The sequence below is a fragment of the Bacidia gigantensis genome, assembly GCF_019456465.1.
Source record: "Bacidia gigantensis strain McMullin 20006 chromosome Unknown contig_49, whole genome shotgun sequence".
Classification (NCBI taxonomy): domain Eukaryota; kingdom Fungi; phylum Ascomycota; class Lecanoromycetes; order Lecanorales; family Ramalinaceae; genus Bacidia; species Bacidia gigantensis.
This window is the reverse complement of record NW_025408612.1, coordinates 941,975-963,371: the sequence shown is the minus strand read 5'-3', so window position 1 is coordinate 963,371 and position 21,397 is coordinate 941,975. Positions and strand designations below refer to the sequence as shown.

Genomic DNA, 21,397 nt, shown 5'->3' with positions numbered 1-21,397 from the left:
GCTCAGCCGCGCCACCTCTTGACTCTTGAATGAATGTGAAGGGTCTGATCTTCACTGCCTGAAAGAGATCAATTGACTGCATTTCCCCCTTCTAAACATGTCAGAGTCTCCCTCACAGTCAGGGCTACCTAGCGATGCAAGGACGATACAATGGGCTCCCAATGTACCTGCAGTGACAGGCTCGGGCAAGCCTGGGCAAGGTAGCATTGGAGCCTGCGACGCTTGTCGATCAAGGAAGGTATGCCAAATTCTCGCATGATTCGCTTTGACAATGCTCATAAGCTTTCTAGGTTCGCTGTCTTGCCAGTGAGAACTCTCAATCCTCCAAATGCCAACGATGCGCTCGAGCCGGACGAGAATGTGTCTACACAGTCCATAGCAAGACACGGAGGCGGAAAAGAACAGACACAAGGGTCAAGGAGCTAGAAGAAAAAGTCAAAAATCTCAGTGTACTACTAGAACAAGGCCGGAGTGGTGGTGGTCTCTCGACTCTGCCTACGAAAGACCAATTGGGTATTGACCTTGACGAGGGGATGGAAGACGAGTACGAAGACGTGACCGATGAAGAAAACGAGGAAGACGAGCTGCAAATTCAAGACGCTGCTCCGTCATCTATGGGCGCTCAATCGCAGAAATTACGACCACCAAGTCAGAACCGCAAATCCTCTGCAAATACCTCACAATCCCCAAATCACCAAGGACAGTCAAGCTTTACTGTTCCTGGCTTTTATGATGGCACTTCCTTGGGTGACGCAGGTCACCGTTCTGATGTAGTCGATAGAGGTCTCTTGAGTATGAAAGAAGCTACCGAGCTCTACGAGCGATACGTGAATGTGCTCGCGCCATTATACCCCTCGGTGATCATCCCTTATGGGACCCCTGCCATCGAAGTTCGGGAGAGCAGACCGATATTGTAGGTGTATATCCCGTGAAATACAGCGACTTACGCTCATACATGTGGAAGATTTTTAGCAATGCTGGCTGCTGCAGCAAGCAGTGCGAGTCCAGATCTCAATTTGAAATTAAACAAGGAGATCCTCCACATTTACGCGACAAGGGTTGCTCTTGAAGGTCAAAAAAACGTCGATCTTGTACAAAGTATCTTGATTTCAAGTCTTTGGTATTATCCGCCAGAACGGTACGCTCATTTCTTATTTTGGTTCTATCTGCTTTCACGGCCTTTTGCGCTTCCCCTCGCTCGTCGGCAGCGGCTCATTTAATAACTGAACCCCAGATTTGATCAGCTCAAGTTTCATCAGTACATTCACATGGCAGCCACAATGGCTCTAGACTTGGGCTTGGGTAAGAGGCCACGGAATCGAAATAGGCGACAGCCACCCAAGCCTGCAGTCATCCCAGATTATGAACCACAAAGAGCCATTGAACCTAACATGATGTCCTCCCCACAAAAACCTGCCCCAGATAGCTCTACCATCGAGAACCGACGTACCATATTAGCATGTTACCTTCAGTGCGCCAGTGTCTCCATGAGCTTACGATTACCAAATGCCCTACGTTTCACTTCCTACATGGCGGAATGTCTCGAAGTCCTTGAAAATTCACCCGATGCCGCTCCGACCGATAAAAGATTTGCAGCTTGGGTACGCCTTCAGCGTCTGGTCGAAGACGCGGTCAATGCCTTCGCTCTCGATGACCCTGAAAGCACCGTTTCACTTGTCGACATCCGAATTCAAAATCAGTTGAAAGGTTACGAACATCAAATGAAGGAGTACCTCCGCAATCTAGAACCGGGAGTAATGAACAGCTTTCTTGAAGTCAACTTTCATGTCAACAACGTCTTCCTCCACGAAATCAGCATGCACCCAGATCACGAACCCGAAGATTTTAGGCCACCTTTCTACGTTGCCACACAAATAATTTCAAACATTCCAACCAATCAAAATCCTCATTATGTCAATGCCATTATGGAATGTGTTTCTTCTGCCCAGTCAGTCCTAAATTTGTTCCTGAAAATGCCACTGGACACCATCAGGGCGCTGCCAGCTCTGATCTTCGTCCGGGCAATCTACAGCTGTGTCGTTCTCATCAAACTTGAGATAAGTACCAACGCACCTGGTAGCGAGCTTGCGAACGTGCTAGACCAGAAAAGCCTTAAGGTTCCGGCTTACTTACAGAAGGTCATCGCGCAGATGGTTGCTATTGTAGGCAACGAAGGCAAATTCATCATTGCTGCCAAATTCATGTTGATCGTAAAGCGACTGGTCGAATGGTATCGGAATTACAAAACGCAATTAGCCGCTGGCACCGAGCAAGACACGATACCTTTCCAGCCTCCAAAACCTCCGACGCAAGTTCCTCAGCAACCCCAGCAATCGTCCCAGCCTCAATCCACGCTTCCACAATTCAACACACTTCCTCCCCAACAATTTCAAAACTTCTCACCTCCACCACAACAGCAATCACAGCAGCAACTGCCGCCCTCCGCTCAAAATTTCAACACCTTCCAAGCCCCAATCTTCACATCATCACCTCCCCCAACGTCACCGCCTCAACCACAACAACCCTATGACTTCCACGGCGCGATGCTCGCCACAAACACTTCCTCCCCTAATAGCGGCGCAAGCGACTACAACAGCCCCGAATACGGTCCTTCAGATGGCGCAATCCCCCCAGGTGACGAAAGCAGCAGCCTAAGCGCCAAAATGGAAGTGGATCCCAATTTCTTCAGCCAGCTGCAGAATATAGAGCAGCCGTTCGCGTTTAACCCGGACCCTAATGATTGGATGTTCGACCCACAGGGTATGATGGGGCTGGGCGACATGGGTGGGATGGGCATGGGGATGGGGGCGGGTGCGCCGGAGTTTGAATGGGGGCCCCTGGGGGAGGGTCAGGCTACGGGTGTGCCGTCATAGGATCTAGGTAGGCAGAGGCGAAGGGCGGACGGAGGAGAGGGGGGGGGAGAGGTATGTATGGAGTATGCGAACACGTGTTATGAAAAGTGCGATGCTTTACGTGTATACGTGAAATTTAGTTGAGCTTAACCGGGCGCGTTTAGAACGAAGATCTTTATTGCAAGGCAGGCTTACTTGAGAGGCATGTGCTGGTTGAAGAAGGCACCTTTTTTTCTGGATACAGCGGTTATGCAGAGGCGGCGTGGCGTTATGAATGATGACGGCAGATCATGTGAATTAGTGTGTTAAGGTGGCGATGTTTCTCTACAACCTGCATCACTTGCAACAAGATATGTTTCGGGCGATGTCTTAGCACGAAGTGACATGGAACCGAAGGATCGAAGTTGAGGTACTCGAATTTGAGCTTGTCGAAGGGGCGTTACGAGTGTGTCTGTGGGGTGCAATATCATGTGTAAGCGTCTAGGTATGTCTTTTACGAATTTGCACACTTTTACTATCTGTCCTATCGCTTCATCCTCTTGCTTATTCTTAGTTTCATGTAGTATAGAACAATTCAATCACTGCCTCCTATGATATGCTTTGTGAGTGACCTTGTCTTTGATAATGTCTTAACACATATCAATGTGGCGTGAATGCATCAAGGTCGAGCTTTATGCAGCCGAGTGCCTAGGAGAAGTATTGGTATACGTTGTACAATATCAAGCGAGGGTGTCTCGGTATGTCTCTCGCACGTAATTCACACTCCTTTTTCGCCTCTTGAGACACAGAAATGAATGAACACATCACTCTTACCTGCGGCACCGCTTATCTCACACATTCATACCCCGTGACTCCCGAATTGTGAAGTGTGATACTCCACGTCACTCGACCAAAGCCAGTGTGTAAGGAAGGGCAAAGGTATAAGAACCCCCTCCTCCCCCAGGACCTTTCTTCTTCCTTCTTCCACCCACCTGGCCAAGAAAGACTCTGTCTCTTAAGAGTCTTGGGTGGGATATATAAATATATATATACGAACAGCTACGCTTCGAGCTCGTCGTCTCCGGGGTCTGGAATCTGTCCGGTGATCTTGCATTGGGAAGGACCTTCGTTCTCCTCCACCAGCTGGCATTCGATCAATAGCACCTGCTACAGGAGCAAATTGTACCGCTCGTAGTCATTGCTACAGCCATGTTGTCGACAAAGCGCAAGCCAGAGATCACCACAATGCCGCTAGAAATCAAGACAAAGATCTTGAAACATGTTGATCCTATTGACATGATGAACATGATCCTAAGCTGCAAATCCATGTACGACGCAGCAGTCAACTCCAATGTTCTAGCAGATATCCGACGAGTCACCAACCCACCTGGTGAGGCACGGCATATCTCGGTACAGTCGGGCGTTCCCCGATGGCCCATGTCGTGCTTCCTTTCGCTGTCCTGGACGGAAGAATTCTAGTCGACATACGGTGGTTGTGGGTGCGTACGAAAAGTACCTACCTATTCCCGGTTACGCATTCAGACGTCTGGAGGCAGTCGTCTTTGATAAAGCTTTCGACGTGGCGGATTCGTTCAACACGGATCCAGTTTTCGACCACGACGTCGTAGACCTTCATGTCTCCGTCAACGTTCACGCTTGCCTTGTCGACAGAGAGCTCATAGATTGCTGGCAAGAGATCTAACGAACCCTCGCAATTCGCAACTCGTGCTTCCTCTCGCTGATGAATACTTAGCCCCAGGCCATCAAGTTTGTATCGACATTCCGGTATGAGTGGCGTCCATTTTTATTGTCTTACCCCAGGCATGACGCATGGTGCCCTGGCTGCGTTTGGTCCGCCAAGTAATACATGTCAAAGAAGCGTCTATCAGCAATCATAAGCAAATGCTTGGTGGGTCATGAAGCCCCATGACAACGAAAACTTCGCTCTGCAGGCACCTAGATGTGCGCAGAACGACGTAATACCTCCCTCAATGTGGCTCACCTACGATGCATCTACATTCACCGCTAAGCCAACACCCTTCTTCAATAGCGCAACTAAGTTAGTGTATGGTATAAACCCCGGGTAGGACGCTGTAACACCTTCCTGGCATTCTGTCGTGCTGTTATCGGAGATCCAGTACTCAACGACTCGTCTCTCGACTTGAAACTCTATGAAGTGATTTCAAGAACAGTGCTTTGTCCACAACGACGAGTCTCGCTCCATACCTTTGGTGATTGACGATCACGTAGGAGACTTTGCAGCGAGACGAAATGACGAATCGCGTTGGCCTCAGGCACGGTGTTCAGAATATCACGGGACGAACATGCCCTGGGTGTGGATGAATCTGCCAATTCGGTCATGAGTGCGTAGGAGGAGCACAATGGTTATCATAACACTAGCTGGCCAATACATCCTGGATGTTACAGATTCGGCAAAAACATGGATCCTTTCTGCCCCAAGTGAGAATCCATCTTCTTACGAAGATTAGTCACAAGCATATAACGAAGCTGAAGCTGCATTGGCCGAAGATAACGGCTCTCGAGCTGTATTCGACAATACACTTTTCGCACCCATGCCGCATGTCAATGCAAGTAACGACACCACTATTACCTAGCGCTGATGTCCGTGAATCCCGACATGTCACTAAGCCAGAAGCTGAAGATACATCGGACAAGAGTCAGTATCGCGTTCTACAGCATTCATCCACTCAGCAGACAGTACCGCTTGTTGCTACCAATATTACCCTATTAAGAACGACGACTGTTTGTTCCGCGGTTCCAGTCTATGTCGATGATTTTCTGATCTGCTGTAATTAACAGGGAGAGATTGATGCATTCAAAGCTGAGCTGGATAAACGATTCACGATGAAACATCTAGGACCAGTTAAAACGTATCTCGGAGTGAGTATCATTCGCGATCCAGATCTTCGTACTATCTACGCCCATCAAGCTGGCTATGTTAGTCGAGTTGTGGACAGCTGACTTCCATTGAAATCCTAGCACAGCCTCTCAGAAGTCACTAAGTCATTGTCAACAATTCTACGCCATTATGGAGCTCACGGGTACATTACCCTAATCTTCTGACTGATAGTCGATTGGGCCCACTCCACTGACCTCAAGCTTGGCTCGAGGGATTTTAAGGTCAGTATTTATATTGGCAGGGTGTCCCGCTCCACCAGATCAGATGGAAGATGGACGCCAGAACTTGTCGTTATCTACAAAGAAATAAAGCACTTCGAAGTCGTTATTCACTTCAATCAAGTCAGAATGTCTGGTGTCAAGGTGTTGGCGGCGCTCACGTATGACATCTGCAAGGTTAACCACCGGAAACTGTTAATTTTCGTGGACTGGCCGACGGTTCAATGGGTCGTTGAGTTCTTCTTGACCCTACTCGGATTTAAATGTTTATGTGTGCGTGCTTCCATGACAGCCATCGAGAGGGAACAGGCTATCGACGCTTTCCGAGATCCCACACACGAAGGCCAAGTCCTAGTGACAAGTTTCCGCATATCCGCGACGGCGATAAACTTGCAGACCGCGTGCTGTGATGTCTGTTTTGTTGAGATCCCACCAAATTGGCAGACCGGCCTACAGACCGGATGTCGTGTTGCGCGCCTAGGACAGCTACTAGCGTCCTTTATATGGATCGCTTTTCCCACGATCAGCTTCTCCACTGCGGTTGCAAAGAGATTGGTTGCTCAACAAAGAGATTTTCTGGCTAGAGTAACGAAAAATTAAGATCGTCTTCTCACACAATTCCGACGACGAGGCAAGCGTAAAATGGTGAAAGAAGTGAAGAAGCTTCTAAACGAAAGGGAAAGCTGGAGAGAGAGACCGAGCAAGGCAATACCAAGATGGGTTTTGCCAGGTCGTCTTATGTCTGGTTGAAGAAATATTGCGAGGGTCTCCACGCCCGAGTTCAGGGCCAAGTGACCCTTTTGGAAGATGGTGAGGAAGAGCTTGAGATCATTCGAAAGCAGGCTTAGGTCACTCCGGTCACCTTCAACGTAGCTCCGTACACCATGACCTAGCTCGAAAAGTCGGTCAAATCGCCAGTCCTCCAGCTTGCATGATACTCAGCTGTGAAATCATGCAAATCCTCGAATCGGACTACTTGCGTAATTACCACCGACGTCGAGAAGCGAGATGCCTATTCAAGAAGACACAGATACGTTCGGGCTTTGTTTCTCCCTTTTGCTCTTCCTCTTCGTGAGGGTTTTTGGCGAGCTCTAAATATATATATACATACGAAAACGACGTGAACCCTGTGGTCCCGAAAAGGATATACACGTGCCTTTCGTAGGACAGCCCAGATAGGCAAATCACAAAAGAAACGCACCTGGGGAGCGCGTCCGAGAGATGACAAGTTCAAGCCAACATCTTCTCAACAAAAGCGCCAAAAAACTTCCAACGAGCATCCCAAGAGGCGAAATTCGGTTCATCAACTTCGATCGATTCCGGCAAGGACAGCGTGTACCGCTGGTCATTCGTTCCACCACTAACGCGGTACGATCGGCTACTGGCTGGATACAGGAGAGCGGTCGCGGGGGTCGCTACGGGGCGAGGAGTAGAGCCGTGATCTTCATCACCACCAAGGAGAGTAGAGAATACCTAGGGACAATACGGAGCTCAATCGACGATGAAGAGCATACGATGGCACGAATCCTAAGGGACACAGAATGCCGCCGTCTCCCTATTGCCCTCTTTGCGGGTCCGGGGATGGTGGCATTGACCTACGCAGAATTGGCAGGCGCGAGCAAATGCGACTGCTGCATCCACGAATACCAACCAATTTCAATGTTTGGCAAAAACAAAGTCTTCTATCTCGCTTGAGCACAACTCGCCAAAAAAAAGGCTTTGCAAATATCGGAAGGAATAAGATATCATGAGAGATTTCCAGGAATGAAGAGAACAACGCCCATCGCGCTTCAGTGGGAGCAACATTGCGACGACAATCGTGGTCCATGTTCCTCTCAACGATGGTGACGGCTAGTCACTCCTCAAGTCTGCAGCCACCAATGAGACTTGCAGATGCTCAGCAAGATGTGTAAGAGCCAGTGAACTCAGTCTGTCACTCTAGCACAATCCAGCTATCGGTTTCCCAGCCCAGAACATCTACATCATTGGCTCGAGATTCTAAATATATATATATACAGCCTGCCCCTGGCAAAGGGACGACTCGCAAGGGAGTGATCGACCTTTATATTTCGAGAACTTTTAGACAAGCCTGCTTTTGGTATGCAGGGGAGATTGTGTTGATGTGGCAGACCGGTGAATATGTCTGCCATCGCCAACAAGCGGGGTATCAGCTAGTCATTAGACCGCGTAGCGTCCTTACTCTTCAATACAACTACTGTCCAACATATCCATCAAATTGAGGAGACGTTGAAAGGAGGTTAGCAAGCACCTGAAAGTTCGAAGGTCAAGAAACTCGCATGATATCAATCATCTTCAGTACATCGAGCATGAAATGATAAAGGCTCAGCAGACTCTTTACAGGATCCCAAAGAAACACGGAGGCTGGTTCCCGGAAGACGAGGACACGGCGCAGGAGGGCCAGAAAGGCAAAACTGTCGAACTTTGCAGAGTGAAGCCGCAAATTCAAGGAGCCCAGGCGGCCCACCTCGAAAAATCGGAAGCTCTGCCACAGCTCTTCCCAAGCAGCAGGGAAACGAGTCTCTGACACCAGACAAAGAGGCGTGCACAAGGAGAATATCCCCCTTTTGGGGGTGGATACGATGAAGAACAAGAGACAAATCGCCGTAATATGGCCGTACGTCGGCGCCTGTGCCAGCTGACGTTCAACAAGCGTCTGGATCGTATTTGGCCTGAAGCAGTAGCTCAGAGTAATTAGGGACTCGACAGCACCAGACCAGCAATTTTACTCGGATAGAGCGAACACAGAATGATCTAAGACTTGAAGTATGGATCATGCAATCCCAATTTTTCCTTCCTTCTGTGGCGCCATTGAAGGCTATGAACTGGCCCTGAAGCCAGGGCTATCGGCCGCCCGTGGAGGTGATCAAATCGACTTGCTCGCCTCTGTGAGAAGCCTATTTGCTTCTGTTCCCCTTCTCATCGACTATCGATCAAATAATCCTATGACGGATGGTCCGAGGTTGTTTCAAATGGTACACCAACGGAACAAGCGGTGGAAAAAGATTTGCCGGCGGCTTTTAAATATATAGATTTACGAGTCGTGCCTCCTTCGCACGACCGTCGTGTGATTTTTGAGAGAGTTTTCGCTGGGTTGAGGCAATAGCTTCTTCATTCCTGAATACAACATGTCCAGCATATATCTATCTATCAGAATGAATCATGCCAGCCTGGTGGATGAAGGTGATGGAGCCTTCGACCGCAGCGGCACAAATGATAATCGCCGTCAGATTCGGACGTAATACCCAGTCATTTGATGAGCTCGCTACTCCAGTATGGACGGATCTTCTAGCTCGCTCGACGATACACTGAATCACTATAGTCAGCATTCAACAAAGATCGAGATATAATGCATCGCGACATCATGGGTGGGGATTCGGGAACGACAGCCATCACCCATAGTCATGATGCTTGAACAATTCACAAATCTCGCTAACGATAACTCCGCTTTCAAAGCACGATTTCGTCGCGAAGAAAGAGTAACAAAGCACTATGGACACCGAGCGAGATCGATAATTGGCTGTGAAAGGAGGCCAGATCGTTAACGTGCGGGCACGCCTAAGCGTGCCTTACTCAAGACAGCCAGGAAGCTCATTCAACTGAGGCTCATCATCAGACATTCCCAACAACCTCACGATAGCGTGCCGCATCTCGCTCCACCAGAGCCCACCGTCACAACCTCTGAACAGCCTGACGATAGCGTACCACCTCCTTCATATGATCGCGCTGTTGGCGTTACTCAAAGAGAAGCGCGATATAATGCTGACAAGATGTTTGATCCAAAGATGTGAAAATCTTCAACATGTAGGCAAGACCGAGTATCACGGGAGACCATTCCTGAGAAGCCAACAGGCAAAGAAGATACTGCTACGGAAGGTCGCGAACCTTAGAAATAAGAATCAGAGCATCATATAGCTCGAGAACATAAACATCATGGATAGTATTGATCTGACTGCCGATGAGTGAGACTATAAACTTAAGGAATTGAAGAATATATATCGGTGCCTCGTAAAACGTACATCTCCATGCTTTAAACTCCTTCTTCCTCAATTCCCAAGCGCTGCAGTGGATCAAGCGAAACGTGTCTCCAACTTTGCAAGTCCTCCCATCTTTCGAGCCATGACACGTATAGTAGACTCAAAGCTGTACATTGTAGATTGGCAAATGACATGCAACATTACAGTACACTTTCTCCAGTACGCCTGGTATTGCTCTAACCAGCGCAGGGAGCAGACTCTCCAAATGACTCTCTAAGGAAAGGGGTAGTTGGTATTCTTAGAGACCTTCGATTGCCACTTCAATCTCCGATCCTAACCCCGGTCCGACTCAGACGAGCGCTATCTCTTCCCAAAAGGAGACAATTCAGAATCATGGAGATAACGTCACGTAAACAGGAGACATATACATGGATCGGGGCGCAGACTTGAAAGGAGTATCAAACTTCCGGTTCGCGGTTTCCGTCTACAATTGACCGGAAGTCCGCTTTCCATTGGAGCTGAAGCTATAGGACCCGGTGTGGCAGTGTGTTGTAAGTCCTTCCTCTCCTTGCTTGTCATGGTAACACTGAAGACGATTGGGGGCGATTGTGGGCAGTGTCTGAGGGAGCAAAGGATGACGGCGGTATTTGAATTGCGCAGAAAAGTAATATGCTGTGCATCTAACTGTATGATTAGGCTTCAGTCTCCGTCGGACGAATAGTCCGCCGAGCGGTCCAATTCGTCCGCTTTGCATCAACCACCACGGAGCTAGTGCAATCCTATGGGTGTATGCTGCGGATGAGTGTCCTATGTCCGAGACAGTCACCAATCACATGTGTTGCCTATTTTGTAAGGATCTAGTTCATGGCAGTCAGCATATTCAGCTCGGAGAACATGTCGAAGCGTCCTCTTCACTATATTTACGTAAGGCTTGCTTGACTTCCTAGTAGTTTCCTGAAGAACTTTCGTCAGCCATAGACTCTCCTCAAATACCTGACTAAAAAGCATCCATAGATTGTTAGCGAGTATCACGCTTGTCGAAAACATGTCGCCTAAATATGCCAAAGATATGCCTCAAGACTTTACCAACCGCATAGAGCGGGTTGCCATCGTCGGAGTACGTTGACTTGCTTTTCTCTCGGCGAATCCATATCCTCTGATCACTTTCCTCCACATCACGCACACATACCGCCACAGAATACTAACTTTCCATCCAGGCGAGCGGCCAGATTGGCCAATACATCACCAAAGCCCTCGTAGATACTGGCAAACACACCATCACCGCTCTAACCCGCCAAGGCAGCAAGAACGAGCTCCCCTCCGGCGTCAAGACAATCCTAGTCGACTACAACGACGAAGCCGCCCTCATCGCCGCTCTCAAAGACCAGCAATTCCTCATCATCACCCTCCCCGTCACAGCACCGCCAGACACCCACTCCAAAATCGTCAAAGCAGCCGCAAAGGCCGGCGTTAAACGCATCATGCCCAACCTTTACAGCATGGACGACTCCAACGAGGCTCTCGTCAAAGAAACCCCGCTAAATGCCAGTAAAGAGGGTATCCTCTCCGACATCGAAGCTGCCGGCTGTTCCTGGACCTATATGATCTGCAGCCTGTGGTACGAGTACAGTCTCGCCATGGGACCCATCTGGTTCGGCTTCGACTTCGCGAACAAGAAGCTGACGTTGTATGATGAGGGGACGACGAAGGTGAATGTGACGACGTGGGAGCAGTGTGGGCGGGCTGTGGCTGCGTTCTTGAGCTTGAATGAATTGCCGGAGGATGAGACTGACAAAGGGGTGACGGTGGAGACGTGGACGAATAAGCCGCTTGTGATCTCGAGCTTTTTGATTAGTCAGAAGGATATGTTTGAGAGCTGGAAGAGGGATTCGGGGGATAGGGACGAGGATTGGACGATTGAGAGCGAGGGGAGTAAGGAGAGGTATCAGAAGGGTATTGAGGCGATGAAGGGTGCGCAGGACCCGATGTCTGCAAGGATGGGGGCTGCAATGGCTTCCTTTGTGAGGGCGTTCTTTCCCAATGGTGGAGGAGACTATGAGAGTACGAGAGGGTTGGACAATGGGAAGTTGGGGTTGCCGAAGGAGGATCTTGATGAGCGTACGGCTGTTGCTAAGGAGATGGTGGAGCAGGAGTATGCGGCTAAGCTGTTCGCTAAGATGGCTCAAGGCTCTTGAGATCCAGAAGTTCTGCGAAAAGGGCGTGTTGCGATCATTTCATCGTAGTATCGCTGTTGAAGGCTCAGCTTTAGGTACGCCTTAATATTCGACATTGGTAACCTCAAGGAAACCTCATTAGATGCTTGGTGCTTCGTTAGTTTCAGGTGACATCAGATACTTTAATGTATTCACAAGCTCCAGGTCGCTCTCAATCCAGTCTGGTAGACGCTCATAGAATCTCACATGAGTAGTAAATGAGTCAGGCAGGAGTATCGAGCGCCTCCAGGAAACCCTAACACTGGATGCTCCAGCTTGAAGGCTTAGTTCACCCTCCTAAAATAGATTCTTGAGGAGCCCAGCCTCACTGACGCGGCCCAGCCATGATAGAAGCATTAGTGCAAGTGTGAAGATACTCGTTGTGTAAAGCCAGACTGTAGTACAATCAGACAGGGCTTTGCTGTCCAAAATGAAGGTGTTCTTGTCGCGGGATCGAGAAATTGTATCCGGTCAACAGAGTTGCAGTCGATAGTAACGAACCACCTTGCGGTCCATGCTGAGTTCAGATCTTTCATCTCCCAACTCAGGCCATACTTATCCAAGGAATGCCGGATATATCATTGAAATACGGGATCGGGATGCATACATCTCCGCTCGGGTTCAATCGAAATGCTCAACAGATCAGGGTTGACGGGAGTGGCACGAATGACAGGTGACATTCATGAGGACAGAAAGCAATCTCAAATCCTAAGCTGGCGATGGTGTCAGAACGAAATTCTGTTCGCGGTGCCTTCACAATCGTCTTTGGCTTCTTCTCAGTACAAATATCCTTCCTCGCAAGCTCCCTGAGACATGAATGCAAGTGGTAATGAATACTCCGGACCCCAGGATCGCTTGCCTCTGAACCAGCAATGACTTTCTCTTTCAGGCGCAAGGACCACGCCTAGGTGGGAGTATTAATTGAGCCTGATTCTGAACGTTTAGGATGGAGAGCTTCCTGGACGCCTCTTCAAAAGGGGCGAAGTCTCGAACGCAAAGATCGACGTAGCACCTGCAGCATATAGATCAAGGGACTCGGATCCAAGTAAAGTGCCACGTTGCGAAGCAGGCAATGACAAAACGCCAAACGGAGCGTTATTCCTGCCCAAAGACCCTCATAGACATGCGTAATGCTACACACTTCCACTTACAGGCCCGACGCTCCAGACGTCTCTTGATGCCAGCCTTCAGTATGGAAAGAAGCATGTTCATGTCTATCCTCGAAGGCGCTAACTGCTGATCTTTGCATGCATCCTCACCGAGTAACTTTGTAAGAGCCAAAGTCTCAAATGCCCGAGTCGTATAGAACTTCAAGTTTGGCTTTCCAATCGATCAGTCGACGCGTAAAGATGCCGGTTGGCTGTGAACGCGACCCTTCTGGTCGAGAGCGTCATGTTCAATCGGACTTAGCATTACAAGACGCTAAAGGTAGAGCAGACTAGTGCTGCATCGACGGAGAAATATGATACGCAGCTTGGCCTTATGTGCGTTTGCCAAGTATGACCTGGGTCTCCGAGGTACAGCTCAGCTTCAGCTGCGTCGGAGCAACGCCACCTCTGCGAGGCGTACGGGAGAGATGAGAAAAGGCCGTAAATGGACAAGAAAGGCTTTGTTTTGGGTTCGACCATTCTTTATTTTTGGATGGAATGACGTGTCTAGCCCCAGATCTAGACCCAGCCAGGCTTATCCAGGCTTACTAGCGGGCTGTAAATGTCAAGGAGTGGCTTTTCGCGTGGTGTTTGATTTGGCGATAGTCAATTCCAATACCTAAAAGACCCAAAGAGGCAATCATTCGAGCCAAAGGTGACTAGTGGGATGCTTATTCCAGTCTGGATCGGAGATAGCTCGTACCTTCCCCGGTCTAGACTTAAGCCACAGACCAAGACGTGTCACTTTCTGTGACGATCCAGGCATCTGGTACAGTGCTACTTGAAGTATCACTAGTCTTGGCCGAGACATTCCGAGAATAGACTGAAAAGCCTGTTCGTCATAGATCATTCCAGGTAACTCACCACCTTAGGCCGCTGCCGTCCTTGCATGTTTCTCATCTTTAATGCCTGTCTATCACGATGAACTCTAAATCTTTCCTAATACAAGATATGTTGACAACCCTGGCCAGGATAGAATCAATTGAGCTTCAAGCAGCGAGGATTTCAGCCACCGCCATTCAAGTTCGATTGCCCCAGCCACGACGATCACCAGCTTCGGCCGTAATCTCATGCTGAATAGTGATACTTCTTGCGTATTTCAGCAGCTGGGAATCCGTCTCGTCTCCAGTGGAAACCCCTCATTTGAAGCAACGAGCATTTTTAGCACTTCGGTCTCCATCGAGTTCTCCAAGACGGCGCCATCATGTTGCAGTTTCATCTACATTATGTCTGCTAAAGAGGCTTCCAGAAAGTGTTCTGGGCTGCTTCGACTATCATGACGACCTTCTGACGTAGCAAATTAGGTAAGTATTCCACTAGACCGCTCTTTTGTAGGCCTCCCACGACAATTGTCAAGTGAGTGCACTCGCTTTGAGCGGACCGAGTCTTCGTATATTCCGTAGCATTACCTTGATATCTCTGATGCGAAGGATTTAAACCTGCTGCGATAAGTATTCCTAAAAGGTCATGACTGGCCAGTTGGCTAGGTACATTAGAATGGGTTGGCCAAATACTGAGACTGTGAACTCCTAAGCCAGGAAAATTCTTGAATAGACTTCAATAGCCTTTTCATCGGACCCAAACCGATCACAATAAGGACTGGGTACGGGCTAGCCTAATGCAGTTGAGCTTGACGTAATAATCGGGACAGACTTCTGACAGCTACGTCTTTGCTCGTTGCTGTAGATCTAGCACTGTACTTTCGAGCAGCCTACGGAACAAATCGTAGCTGACCGTAGCATCAAACTGATTCGACGTCTTTGTTGAGAGTAGCTGAGAGATCTTGCGTAAGGGCGGCGCAGACAGAACCTCAATCAGCTGACACAATGGTAGCAAGTGCGGGAATGGATGTGACGCGCTCGTCAGACGACCATCAAAGACTTTGGAATAATGTTATATCTGCCCATTGATAGAATATGTTGACAATCTTTGGCCGCTCATGCAGGACCGACGCTCAGTGGGTTTTGCATTCCTCCTGAGCTGTTTGGCGCTCAGATCACGCACAAAAATGTCAGGTTTGACGCAAAAGACCTTTTTATTTCCCCCAAAGAAAAACTTGTTAGGTAGCCACTGTACAGTTCATCTAGGGGTTACACCTTCAGCCTTGACACATCTCTAAGAAATTACTTCTGTTCCTACGCCACCTGGCTCGGTCGTGTAGTCATCATCGCTGATATCAATCCATCTTCTCTTCTTGTCCTGTATCTTGAGGGATGACTGCGGCTTGATGGTGGGTAGCCTAGGTATTTGTTGGATACCGAACTTGCTTTTTTTCAAACTTTGCAGGGAGAATGCTTCTCTCATCCTGCTGACCCAAGTCCAGGTGGCCCAAGGATACTGTACTGATGAAAGAAAGAGGGGCTTGAGGGTCGGAATGCAAGCAGCAATGATACCGATGTTGATTTCGAGCCTAGAAACACTCAATATGTCAACACTGGTCCACTGACGTGGGGTATGGATGTTGAAGAGGGAACACAGAGAAGGGTTGGTTGAAATGAAGAAATATTGACCCACAGTCCCCATATCATCAAGTCAACCAAGTTCCCTACACTTGAGTTCAGTGCGATTCGACGAGGTAAAAGTCAGAGTCCCGGTATTTGAGCTTACATGAAAGGTCTCCACCATAAGGCTTTGACAGGTAAAGTGTGCGTACAATTACGCACACTCCAGTGCTAAACCAATTGACACACATCAGCTCGGTCCCTGCACATTCGACTGGTAAACTAACAAGAAGCCCATTCCCATGAGAATACAAATGCCGACCTTCAATCTCAAGCGGATTTGTATATTCCACATGAAGACCGATGGCAGTGCTGCTAAGGCCCAGTCAGTAGCTGCGAAGGCGGCTTCGTATTGAGTCAGCAAATGAAATCAGCCAAGTGTGGAGGAAGATAACGTATTACCTCCACTGAAGCGTCCAACAGATAATGTAGTGCTGGGATGCCAGCAATTGCCTGGAACAGGAGGGTCCCAGGTTTTCTCGACTGGGCGACATTCCAGAAATACCAACGCGGCAGTGGTCACGTGGACTGCTACAGAACAGCCGATGATGGTGTACACAAGCCATCGAGAAGATGTTTGGGTGCCGAAAATCCGCAGTAGAAAGAGACCGATGGATATTTTAGTGCACATGGAGGACAGGATCCCCATGAAAGACGCTACATAAAACCATTTGACGGCTTGCGACAGGCGGATCGAAATTTCAGGGTTCACCGAGAGGTAGTACTGATGTCTCCCAACACCGCCGTGAATCGCCTCCAAGTGGGCCGCCGGATACACGATCGAGAGCACCTGTCAGAATAATGTTATGCCTGATATTGGAAGAAGGATTAGTCAGCGCCTGGTCAGACTCAGAACGATGAACGCATCATCATATCCAAAATGCCGTACGATCACCGAGCGAACGTAGGATCGCAAGAAGACTGAAACTGTCCCAATAGTGATGAAAACTATGTCAAGAGCAATGACTGTGGAAGCTCGATTGCGATCACCATCAGGATGCCTTGCTAGCAAGGCGACGGTTGAGATCATTGCTTTGCGTGAAATTGTGACCTCGAGAAGGGTTGCGAACACGGTAAGATAAATGAGTAAAGTCGAAATTTCTCACGAGTCCACTATACAAGTACATGAGCATCTAGTTCTCTTACAAAAGTCTCCATAGAGGAGATATTCTTATTCTTTTCATCGACAAGGGGTACATAGCCTTGCTGCAGATGGGCGATCGTGCCTTGATGACAGCCGCACATCGCATGACAGAAGCTCATACGTGACTGAAGCGTGTTCAACGATTGGTCATTCCCTTTTCTCAAGCCAATGAGGAAACGTCGAAATGGTTCCCACCTCACTTAAATTGGGAGTTCTTAAAGCAATCAATTTTGTGCCTGGTGGCACCACCATCGCGAGCTCCGACTACGCGCATCGATCCCCGGGTCGGACTTTGGATGAGCATAAATGACTGGCTCAAGCAACGGGGCTGCACCGCCGACGTACATATGTGCCATATGCACAGTCATCGCCAGGCTTCTTGGTACCAAAAGATTAGGTGGGATGCCCCGATTAACTACTGGAGGACCATAAATTGGGTAAGGATTAGCTTGATCGTACTCTCACTCATTTTGTCATCTGTCAACATACTCCACACTATTATCCTTCAACCTCAAAACTTTCAGCTGCAGAATTCTGGGTGGCTTAGTGATGCTGTGTGAACAAACTTTGCCTCCCACTTACTGCGTCAGAGATAATACCTATCGTAGTTTGTCGACGCATATCGATCTGCCAGCTCAGACGTCGTATCACTTATCATATAGGATGATGCGAGCTAGGAGACCTCACCAGTCATTACAGGACCTTGCTGCCAAGAACTCCGAGGTTCTCTTTAGTATCAAGACTTCGATGTCGTGTATGACCTTGGTTGATGGAGATCCCTGTCTGTTCGCGGCCATCATAAAAAGTCCACATCACGTTGGGCAGACCCTAGAGTGCGCTGTCACATGTGTTCGCAAACAGGTAAATCAAATGGTATAGTATCGTAAAGCTTAGTTCCCGTGATGAGACACAGGCATGCAAATTCGCAAGCAAAGCAGATCAAAGCAAGTTCAGCGTCTCCATCATTCATCGCTCGTGAAGCACTCATCTCTTTGTCCTGTTCTTGTGTCGCTTCCTGCTGCCCCCCGCCTCAAAAATTAACGACTATCCTCTGAAAGACAGCTGTCAGGGGCGAGGAGCGCAGTCGCGATCTACAATCATCATCAAATATGAGACTGTCGTTCTAGTGAAATCATTAGATGAATTCAGATCATTAATTTGAAAAATTGAAAAGGTTTTAACGTTATTGAATGGGACCTGGAATGTCTCACCTGACCGTCTAACCTACCCAGGCATTCTCGATGTTTGGCTAGAAAACATTATATAGATGAAAAGGATTTTCTTTCTACCGTTGACTTCGGATCGGCTCGCACTTTCCTGCAGCCATCATTTCTTGGAAAGTAACAATGCCCAAGATGATGATTGCCAACGATTTATAGACATGTAAGCGGGGTGAATTGATGCGAGCAGGTTTCAGGGCGCAACGTAGTGTTCACGATGTGCTGATTCTTCAAACCAATGGCAGCAATTGCACATCATTATTGAGGTGACTTGCGGTATTGGATAGAGAGTAGATACAAGTCCTGAACCCTTGCGAATCCGCTATCCCTTCTCCGTAGCCCGGCCGGGGGGCTTATCCCTCACCCGCCATTGTCCGCATTGGAGTTGTATCTCATGTTGGAGTAATGAATGGCTTCGGGTGCATCCTCCTAGCTGTAATCGAAAAGGGTCATACTGCATCACTAGCCAAGGGAGCATTGCCGAAGGGGAGAGGAGGGCAGCACAGAGCCAGATCCTGCATTGAATGACGGCAGTGGCAAAACCTCAACCACTACAATTTTACACTGCAACATCCAAACATCAACCACCATCAGAGCTTCACCCAACATCTGATAACCACACCAAACAAGCAATGACCGAGTCAACTCCACCATCGTCCACCGCAAACATTGGCGCCTCTCCCTCCCTCACAGCCCTTGACCCAAACAATCCTCAACTCGTTGCATTCTGCACCCGCCTCTACGCCGCCGCCCGCGCCGGCTCCCTCCCCGAATTCGAGACCGCCCTCCCGGCCGGCCTGCCTCCAAACCTTCGCAACGACAAAGGCGACACCCTCCTCATGCTCGCCTCCTACCACGGCCACGCCCCCCTCGTCCGTCTCCTTCTTTCTCACAACGCAGACCCAAATATTCTAAATGATAGAGGCCAGAGCTGCCTCGCGGGTGCGGTGTTCAAGAAGGAAGAGGATGTTGTGAGGGCGTTGGTGGAAGGGGGCGCGGATCCGGATTTGGGAACTCCGAGTGCGGAACAGGCGGTGGTGATGTTTAAGATGGAGGGAGATTGGGGAGCGTTGTTTGCAGAGGCGAGGAGGAAGATACGGGAGAAGCAGGAGGGGGAGGGGAAGAGAGGGAGGGAGGGTACGAAGGCTGCGACGGAGATGATGTAGAGGCTGGACCGTCGGTGTTGACACACCACCAGCTGCCTCGTCACAAAACTTCGCTTTACCTAGGCAAGTGGAAGAAGAACGTGAGCAAGCCGCAGGTCAAAAGGGATTTTCTGAAGGCTATAAGGGAGTCAACAGAGCGCTGGAATAGCGAAATGCGTTACGAAGATTTTGCAGAAGAGGCAGACATACCTCGTGGAATTGAGAAGCTGTTCTAGTCTGGGTGTCTGGCTAGGGTTGCTGGTCGCCCAACGAACTTGACGAAACGAGGTACCCTTGACTCAATGACGGGGGTTTTCTTGCTCTTGAAGCTGGGCATTTGAGATGCCAGGAGCTATCTCGCCTTAGTGGATTGGAGCCGAAAGAAAGTGGCTGCATTTCTACGATCTCTCGTTGGTCACGCAGCGGCGTCACTACTCTTACGGTCATGCATATGGTCTCTGAAGAACTACGCACATGCCATTTGTTACGGACCAATCTCATATGAAAGGACACCGAATCCTACAATCGAATCACAATTGAATTACAAGTACTGAAGCTAGAAGTCAGCATTCAAAGTCATATATCATTCCTCATAGCGTCAACTATACAATTCAAGATCGATGAGCAATATCAAGAAATTCACGTCTTGAACTCAAACCCACCATGGCTATAACACGCTCCGACCTCATTGAAATACCACCCATGGCTCGACCAATCAAAAAGATTTGACGCATGCCCCTCATTTCCCTGCGTATTCGCATCGCCTGTGAAGACGGTAAACCTATCCGCCGTGAACGGCCCCTCCTCATCACCCACATCAATATAATACTCCGGACTAATATGCTTATACCCCAGGGCCAGCGGCGGCAATCTCGGCACCGGATCATCCTTATGCGTAACCCTGAAGTTCGCCCCCTTCCCCTGGCCTGTGATATAATCACTCACCTTCGCCTTCCCAATCCGCGGCTGGCCATACGTATACAGATCCGCGTTCGCAATCTCATTCCTGATCTCCGCCGCAGCAATGACAGCAATAGCGCCACCAAGCGAATGGCCCGTCACCACAACCTTGAAAGTAGGATTAGCAGCAACGGCGGTTTTCAGGGCCGCGAGCACGCCGGTCTTGGCTTCATTCCAGGATTCGGCGAAGCCCTCCCAGACTTCGCAGCCGGGGCAGATGGCTTCCTGCGTGCCGGCGCCGAAGGTCACATCGGCGATCCAATTCCTGAGGGATTTGGAGCCGCGAAAGGCGAGGACGATGAGCGATCGGGCGGTGTCAAGGGCGATGTAGCCGGTTACGTCTGTTATTAGGGAGCTGCGGGGAAGGGCGTGCGTCAGTTCGGAAGCGGGAATGAGGAAGACGCTTTGCGGAGGGTGAGGGGGGGAAGGGTCACTTTTGGAATTCGTAGACGGCAGTCACCTTGTCTGCTTCGACCAAGGGGCAGCTACTCGTGCCAGCCTTGTCGGGAATCGGGCAGGTGATTAACTTGCCACCGGCTGCAGTGCCTGTATTGCCTTGGCAATATGAGGCAGCGGCGAATTGCTCGAAGAAAGCGAGGTTATCGAACGTCGCGGTATCGATTGCTACCGAGACGCTTCAGATTTAATTCTTTATGTAGACCGGTAGATGAAGCAGTAGTAAACTTATATCGGACATACCTCGCCGCTCAAGCGGGCTTGGAAGTACCAGCGCGCCGAGGAAGAGCCATACAGCAACCCAGAGATGGCAGGAAGGTAGAGAACTCATCTTGTAACGAGGCTGAAATCAATCCTTCACCAAACAGAACGCGGACTGATATATCCAATTCAAATGATTCACACACCCAGATCCAAGTATGAAATCAATTCATCCGCAACCCACCATTCTCAGACCGTCAAAAAACCAAAAGGAAACAACAGCACGAAGTACGAGGCAGAAACGGGGGGGAGCTTTATAATCCCTTCGAGGCTTTGGATCGCCGCCGCCGCAAAAACCGCAAGGCGCAGAAACAAACAAAATGCCCCCTCCCCTCCCCCGGAGCGAATGACAAGCAGCGCTAAGCGAACGTGGTAAACATTGTTT

At 49.3% G+C, this 21,397-nt stretch overlaps 7 protein-coding genes across 7 annotated transcripts; 6 read left to right on the top strand and 1 right to left on the bottom strand.

Moving 5' to 3' along the window:
• Positions 1-97: 97 nt before the first annotated feature.
• KY384_000336 (uncharacterized protein) lies at positions 98-917 on the top strand (the record flags this gene model as incomplete). Its single annotated transcript, XM_044808873.1, has 2 exons — positions 98-238; positions 291-917. 2 exons carry the CDS (start codon positions 98-100, stop codon positions 915-917), a joined length of 768 nt encoding a protein of 255 aa, XP_044665626.1.
• A 363-nt stretch (positions 918-1,280) lies between these two features.
• KY384_000335 (uncharacterized protein) lies at positions 1,281-2,873 on the top strand (the record flags this gene model as incomplete). The annotated part of the gene is made up of 1 exon (XM_044808872.1): positions 1,281-2,873. One exon carries the CDS (start codon positions 1,281-1,283, stop codon positions 2,871-2,873), a length of 1,593 nt encoding a protein of 530 aa, XP_044665625.1.
• Positions 2,874-4,076: 1,203 nt separating this feature from the next.
• On the top strand, positions 4,077-4,533 carry KY384_000334 (uncharacterized protein; the record flags this gene model as incomplete). The annotated part of the gene is made up of 2 exons (XM_044808871.1): positions 4,077-4,159; positions 4,248-4,533. The coding sequence occupies 2 exons, from the start codon at positions 4,077-4,079 to the stop codon at positions 4,531-4,533; spliced, it is 369 nt and encodes a 122-aa protein (XP_044665624.1).
• Positions 4,534-5,411: 878 nt separating this feature from the next.
• On the top strand, positions 5,412-6,569 carry KY384_000333 (uncharacterized protein; the record flags this gene model as incomplete). The annotated part of the gene is made up of 3 exons (XM_044808870.1): positions 5,412-5,594; positions 5,652-5,789; positions 5,952-6,569. 3 exons carry the CDS (start codon positions 5,412-5,414, stop codon positions 6,567-6,569), a joined length of 939 nt encoding a protein of 312 aa, XP_044665623.1.
• Positions 6,570-11,009: 4,440 nt separating this feature from the next.
• On the top strand, positions 11,010-12,159 carry KY384_000332 (uncharacterized protein; the record flags this gene model as incomplete). Its single annotated transcript, XM_044808869.1, has 2 exons — positions 11,010-11,081; positions 11,182-12,159. 2 exons carry the CDS (start codon positions 11,010-11,012, stop codon positions 12,157-12,159), a joined length of 1,050 nt encoding a protein of 349 aa, XP_044665622.1.
• Positions 12,160-18,822: 6,663 nt separating this feature from the next.
• KY384_000331 (uncharacterized protein) lies at positions 18,823-19,504 on the top strand (the record flags this gene model as incomplete). Its single annotated transcript, XM_044808868.1, has 2 exons — positions 18,823-19,327; positions 19,359-19,504. The coding sequence occupies 2 exons, from the start codon at positions 18,823-18,825 to the stop codon at positions 19,502-19,504; spliced, it is 651 nt and encodes a 216-aa protein (XP_044665621.1).
• Positions 19,505-19,974: 470 nt separating this feature from the next.
• Positions 19,975-21,082, bottom strand: KY384_000330 (uncharacterized protein; the record flags this gene model as incomplete). Its single annotated transcript, XM_044808867.1, has 3 exons — positions 19,975-20,650; positions 20,730-20,919; positions 20,995-21,082. The coding sequence occupies 3 exons, from the start codon at positions 21,080-21,082 to the stop codon at positions 19,975-19,977; spliced, it is 954 nt and encodes a 317-aa protein (XP_044665620.1).
• Positions 21,083-21,397: the final 315 nt, after the last annotated feature.